At 37.7% G+C, this 7,034-nt stretch overlaps 1 protein-coding gene across 1 annotated transcript; it reads right to left on the bottom strand.

The window, feature by feature from the left end:
• Window positions 1-3,332: 3,332 nt before the first annotated feature.
• LOC139735764 (carbohydrate sulfotransferase 11-like) lies at window positions 3,333-4,808 on the bottom strand. Its single transcript, XM_071646516.1, has 3 exons — window positions 4,735-4,808; window positions 3,874-4,087; window positions 3,333-3,707 (listed from the first exon to the last, which is right to left on the bottom strand). The coding sequence occupies exons 1-3, from the start codon at window positions 4,806-4,808 to the stop codon at window positions 3,333-3,335; spliced, it is 663 nt and encodes a 220-aa protein (XP_071502617.1).
• Window positions 4,809-7,034: the final 2,226 nt, after the last annotated feature.

The raw sequence follows: 7,034 nt of genomic DNA, 5'->3' as shown, positions 1-7,034 counted from the left end.
GCGTCCACTCTTCAGTCTTCTTTGCGCTATCCGTTTGCTCAAACGATATTCTCATTTTCCGCGCAACGCCTTTTCTTCCTTTATGTCGAATGCGGACACGCAAACAAATCCATCTACTACGGATGCCTTTAAAGAAGTGTGCCAAAGGAGGTTCTATGCTCGCCTAATAGGCTTTGATTCAGAAGTTTATTCATGTCACCAGCCCACAACTGACCTTGCTCCCAACCATTGGGTGGATTCACGGCTTCGTTTGCACACTGTGATTCAGAAATTCTAGCAATGAAAAGGTAGAGTACCGTTGTTTTCTATGAATTGTGTTGTCTGAGTTCAGTTGTTGCTGCCATCATAACACAGAACTACACAATGTTTCAGCAGGTCCCTGAAGAATTCGTGAGGACCTGTTACACTATAACTGCAAGAATTTATATGGTTTCACGTTACTTCTAAGAATAAGTAGGCCTACCACCTCAGAGGAGCTTATGCGTGATTTGTTTCTTATTCGTGCAATTAAAAAAAAAAAGAGTGATAGAATATGACAACTTACTTGTAGGAGTAAAGACAGATTGCATATATATATATATATATATATATATATATATATATTTATTTATTTATTTACTTTTGTTTTCATAGCACTCAACGTGTTTGTCGTCGTCTATGATAATCACTTAATATGATGATAATGATATTAATGGCAATTATAGTTATAACAATATTAACATCAATTACACCATATGCTAGTAATAACAACGATAATATCGGTATAGTGATAGTAATTTTCATATTTTCAATTTATGTAAGAAAGAAGTATTTATAAGAAAGGGGAGAAGGATGATGTCAATAACTATAGACCCATATCTTTATTATCTTCTATTTCTAAGATTCTTGAAAGAATAGTCTACATCAGGACAGTACGTTTTCTTAAAACCTGCGACATATTTTCAAACTTTCAATTTGGATTCAGGGAAAATCACAGCACGACACACGCACTACTTGCCCTCATCGACAAAGTCACACACGCACTCGACACACTTTCACACACAATAGGTATCTTCTTGGACTTCTCCAAGGCCTTTGACACGATTAACCACGGAATACTTCTCGCCAAACTGTCTCATTATGGAATACGTGGAAAGGCCTCGGAGTGGTTCACGAGTTACCTATCAGAAAGATCCCAATTTGTACATGTCAACGGCTTTGACTCTCAAAGTAAAACAATTGCATGTGGTGTTCCACAAGGGAGTTTATTAGGCCCATTGTTATTCATTATTTATATTAATGATTTTCATAGATCGTCGGAGAAACTATCATTCATATTATTCGCGGATGACTCTAATCTTTTTTTTTCCCACCCTGACCCAAATATCTTAATAAGAACAGTCAATGAAGAATTGATAAAGGTCATACAATGGATATACGCAAACAAATTGTAATTAAATATTCAAAAAACAAAAGTTATGCTCTTTAGTAATTCTTTAGATAGATACTACTCCCTTAGAAGAAGTTTCTTCTTTTAAATTTCTTGGTGTTTGCGTTGATAACAAGCTTTCATGGAGGAATCATATTGATAACATATGTAAAATTATTTCACGTAACATTGGCGTAATGAATAGATTAAGATATTATCTTCCTTCATCTGCATTATTAACTCTTTATTCTAGTTTGATACTCCCTTATTTAAACTACGAGATTCTTGCTTGGGGTAATACATATCAGATGTTACTTGATAAACTTCTTTTATTGCAAAAGAAAGCGCTTAGAATTGTTTTTAATATACATACCCGAGAACATACAGATGCTTTGTTTTCTGACCATAAAATATTAAAAGTAAATGATTTGTATGTGTTTCAACTTGGTCAGTTTATGTTTAATTACAACAGTACCCTTTTACCTAAAATATTCCACGATTTATTTCATCGAAATAGTCATGTTCATAACTATCCCACGCGACGATCCGACGAATTCCATCTTCCGTTAATGAGAACCGCACATGCCCAAAATACATTTCTTTATACCGGACCCAGACTTTGGAATAAATTAGATAATAGTTTAAAAGATTCCCCCAAATTTGTCACATTTAAATATAAACTCAGAAAACATTTACTTTCTACTTATAATCTTAGATAATCTAAATTTTTATAATTTATGCTTGAGCTTTCACCTGTCCTGATATCGCAGCACTTGGCGTGTTCTGTGTGCAGACCTCTCTTCTTTCTTCTCTCCTTTTCCTTTCCTGTCTATTGTTCTTCGTAGACTTGTATTGTTACCGTCTTCTCTCCTCTCGGTACTGTCTCGCGTCCAACAGTGTATATGCGTGTGGGTAATTGAATGTGTGTACGAATGTATTGTCCTTGTCATATTTTCCCGGTACACGTGGTTCAATGAACAGTGTCCGGGCACTATAGCATTGGTATTCTATATTTTTTTCCCGACCTGTGTATCTCAAAATAACTACATGTATATTGTTATAGAATAGTATATCATTCACTCATTATTTATCTAGCGATCCACGTCCGACAAGCTTTGCTTTTTAGTGGATCACTATTTTCCATGATCGAATTTATTTTCCGCTCGCCCACGTAGTATTTGTACAGTTTTCCTCTTTATTATTGTACATATATGTTGTTCTATAATTTGTCTCGTATATTACATGAATCTTTTGCAAGCGTTTGAACAATATCATTTAATGACATGTATACATTGTACTATGTTTTTGATTTTCGTTGATTGGAAATAAACTATGATTGAATTGAATTGAATTGAAGTAAAACATGACAACCCCTGTCCTCAGTAAAATGAAAAGTAAACTCAGAGAACATGCTATGAGATCCCTTCAGGGTATGGAATCATGATTTGATTTGATTTGATCAATACATATTTATCATTAAAGGGATGATATAGGCCTATAGTTTTGGTTGAGACCTGGCTTCAGGTTTCTAACTGTTTTATTGTGAGATAATGAGAAACCTCCTATGAAATATGAAAGAGCATGTAATTTCAAGAGGAATTCAATCTTTAGTTGAGGAAATTGGTTTTGAAATGACTGAGAATAGATGTCCAAAACAAAGCTATCCTGATAAAAGGTGGGACCCACCTTCGCTTGTTTTCAATTTGTTTTTGGATATCTCAGCCATTTCTAAACCGATTTTCATTAAATGAACTTTGAATTCCTCCTAAAATCGTGCTCTCTGCAACATTTCATGAGTGGTTCTTAGAGTCTCGCAAAGAAGAAAAAATAAAAGCGCAATCCTCATCTCCACCAATACTATACGCCCCATTCAATATTTCCGATGTTAATGATTAACTTTATTCCCGCTCCCTCATAAAGATTTCTACCTCTGCCATTGAATGCACTTCGGAATCGAATATCCGAACAGCATCAAGTCAACCGCAAGGCCCGGATTCTGAGAAAGGTGCTGCAGCTGAGAATCCGAAACCGAAGAGTATTTCAGCTGCAGGGTTTTCCTATCAGAGCTGTATGTCGGTTTCTTGTGCGGATCCGGAAACTCGTTATTCGACGGAGCGCCGATGAGGCGCATAAAGTAGTCAGCGTCCGGTTTTAGCGTCTCGTATTTGCCGACAAAGTCGTACTTGATGTGACATGGAAAACAGAGTTCATGCATGTCTTGCCAATGCTCATTTTTCTCCATCGTCGAGTCTGTGTAGAAAGTCAAAAATTGGTCAAAGGTCAACAGGTCGGATGTGTTCTGCGTAACAATTTCAGGACGGTTTCGAAGCAACCATCTGTAAATTTGACGAGGCAAACGCCCTCCGGGTTGATATTGGATCTTCTCCATGAATGCGGACAAGAGTCTGGTATACGGATTACGCGCGAACATGAATGTGGTGTGCGTATATATCAAGAACGCGTGCTATGTCGTCGGCGCCGAGGGAGGATAACCGGCGGAAATGTTGGCGGAAGAATCGATGAGGGTCGCCAATCTGTCCGTAGTTTTGGATGTGTCCACTGATGACGGAAAACAGCCTCTTCCAATTGGTGCAGCTGACCTTTGGCACGGAGCAGAAGACCACGTTGAATTGTGGGATGACAAAGATGTGGTGGAGGCGCTTCCGCTGAGAGCGGTCGCTGAGGAATTGGGAGCGATTGAATGGGCCAAGAAGTCGACACACGTGATTGATGCGACGTTTTCGTCTTTCTTGTGTCTTCTGATGATAATCACTGGTGGAGACATCCTGACATGAAAGCATGGCGAAGTTCATTGAATACGTCACAATTGAAATATTGTGGATGGTTAATACATGTATATACATGAGATGATTATTTCGATGAGGATGGAAAAGTCCATTCCCACCAACAGTTTCATTATTGAAGTGCTCCATACAAAGTCATTGTTGATTACGTGTATACTTCAAAGAATGGAAATACAATTTAATCGGAGAAAACAGTTTGCGTGTTTGTTCGTGTCATTCTACGAAGAGAGTGAAAAGTCATATCGTAAACTCAGTTATTGTTTAATGCTAAGGACATTCGACCATGTTGGGCACCTTTAGGCCACGGTGAACGGATTGGTACAACTGTACCTGATAAAATCGGTTGAAGAGTCAAACATCTGCCTTTGATATCTTGAGATTATCACATTTCGTAGACGTATTGATCAATGCAGGGACATTTTGCATTATCATGGAGGAATGTGTGACACCAGCGTCCTCAATCATTGTGAAGTTCTGTAATTAAGAGCTAACCTTACTGAATGGTTTAATAAGAGTTCTTACCTTGGTATAATTGATGTATGGCGTGTCGCACACCGAACCTCTGTCGTCAAGTTCTGGCAGAAGTGGCCAACCATTTCGCGGGAAATTGTCCCGCGTTAATCCTCGCTGGTCTCTCCACTTGACTTCTGTGTTGTTTTTATTGGGGTTTTTTTTTGGCGGGGGTGAGGTAGGAAAAGATGCATCAAAACTAGCTATAGATTATCAATTCTGTTCAGAGACTGTGCATAACCCGAAGATGTATAGTTTTAGAAAAGTTATTATTGAAAGGGAGATGGCGTTGTGAACGTGCCGATTTGTTGCATTATTTAACAAACCAGTTTTGAGGTTCTTACACTTTCTTATTGTTTTTTTAGTCTTTGTGCAACTGCTTGAGGTATGGCAATATAGCTTCAAAAATACGGTATAATCCCTGAAATGATGTACCAAATAATTTCGCGGCGTATCATGATTTGGATTACGCCATTCATATTTCCGACAAGCGCGGAATCATCCTTTTTCTTTATCCTCCATCGTATTGACTACCACTAATCACTGTACATGTAGGACACTTCATTTTATTTGATTAAACTGTAATCTGTCATGGTTTTCCATGATGCAACGTCGTACAAGTGTAATCTTTAGTTTGATGGTACATTTCATTTCATTTCATTTCATTTCATTTATTTCATTTCCAACAACATTTTCATACACAAAATAACACAACATCAATGCAATGTAGTAACAAAGAAAAATACGTGAAGTTGACAATACTACGCATCACAAAAGCAAAGTAAACAATGAAAATTGAATTGAAACTAAAGTTGCAGGAAATGGAGGAGACATGCTAAAAAGCTAAGCTTGTATTTTGCAGTCTCCTCGTGGACAAAAAGACTAAATAACATCAAAAAGCAATTAGCTAGACATAATATATCGGTGTACAACACAACAGACCTATACATATAAACAAACAAACAAACAAACAGACGGACAAGCAAACACAAGCAACCTCTCTTGTAAAGAGAAAGATAGAGAGAAAAAAACAAAACACAGTAAAGGAAAAAGAGGAAAAGAGGAAATTATTTTGAAAGAAGAAACAGAAAGAGACAAGAGGACAGGGAAAGGCGAGAAAGGAGAAGAGATGAAGGGTCTATACCAGCACACGCGAGGCACATGATGCGGTGGATCACCGAGGTATATGTACATAATGTAGGAAAGGAATAGATAAAAGAAAAGAGTGAATATAACGAATATAAAAGAGAGCTCAGAATTAAGGCTAATTAAAATATAGCTCATTCAACTATATAAGAATTTATGAACAACTTCTTCAGTTTAAATGTGAATGTGTTTAAACTTAGAACTTGCTTCATACTATTATCGAGAGTGTTCCAAAATTTGGGGCCAGTAAAAGATCATTGAAAACTGATTACGAGATGCTTAACAAAAATATTAACGCTATCATATTTAGACAATATATTTTTTGTTCATTTGATAGTAAATTAGATGTGAGGATTTGATTTGGAACTGAAATCCTATTAATATGTCAAATTTGGCGAGGAATTGAATTCCATTATTTCGATGGGGATCATCATGTTTTGAACAACTTTTCTCAAATTAAGATTTCATTGTTCAATGACGTCATTATATTCCCATTTATCGAGCAACAACACAGCAGTTTCTCAGGTCGGCAACGTGCCTTTGAATCATAGAGAGTCGGGTATCATGTAGATGATAAGGCTAAGACGACGCCAATTAGGCCCAAAATGGTGTTCTGCACAGGAGCGAGACACGTTGTTTTCGTTATCCAACCCGGAATGTTGCGTTGTCTTGGCGTTTGCGTCGTACATCTGAAGTGATGTCATGACGCGGACCTTGGATCCCAGGTTGCCGTAAAACGCGTAACAAGGTCTTATAATTCTTACCTGCCGTTTCACCTGCCGTATCCCTCCTCATGATGACAAAATAATACGTCATTGACAAAATCGTCATGGAGATGGACATCTTCCTCATCGTCGATGGTGTACAGATCCTCATCGTCATCGATTACGACATCGGCTAAGAGTGAAAATGAAGACACAGCTGATGACCGCTATATCGATGAAAGGTGTGTCATGTAGAGATGTACTGTGTTATCACGATGATCCCATCCTGGCCCTGCAAATGAATGACGTTCGAGTATGTACTGGTAATACAAGTTGGTTATGCAAACCAATAAGCTGTCAGTTATTATTGGTAACTGCTGATCACTCGTGTGGACCTAGCTGGATAAACAACGATAGGCTTCGATTGGCTATACATAACCATGCACATCTGCTGGTTGCATT

This window comes from Diadema antillarum, unplaced genomic scaffold (genome assembly GCF_040938485.1).
Source record: "Diadema antillarum isolate AM-2024a unplaced genomic scaffold, OU_Dant_1.0 seq00000597_RagTag, whole genome shotgun sequence".
Classification (NCBI taxonomy): domain Eukaryota; kingdom Metazoa; phylum Echinodermata; class Echinoidea; order Diadematoida; family Diadematidae; genus Diadema; species Diadema antillarum.
This window is presented reverse-complemented; position numbering and strand designations above follow the sequence as displayed.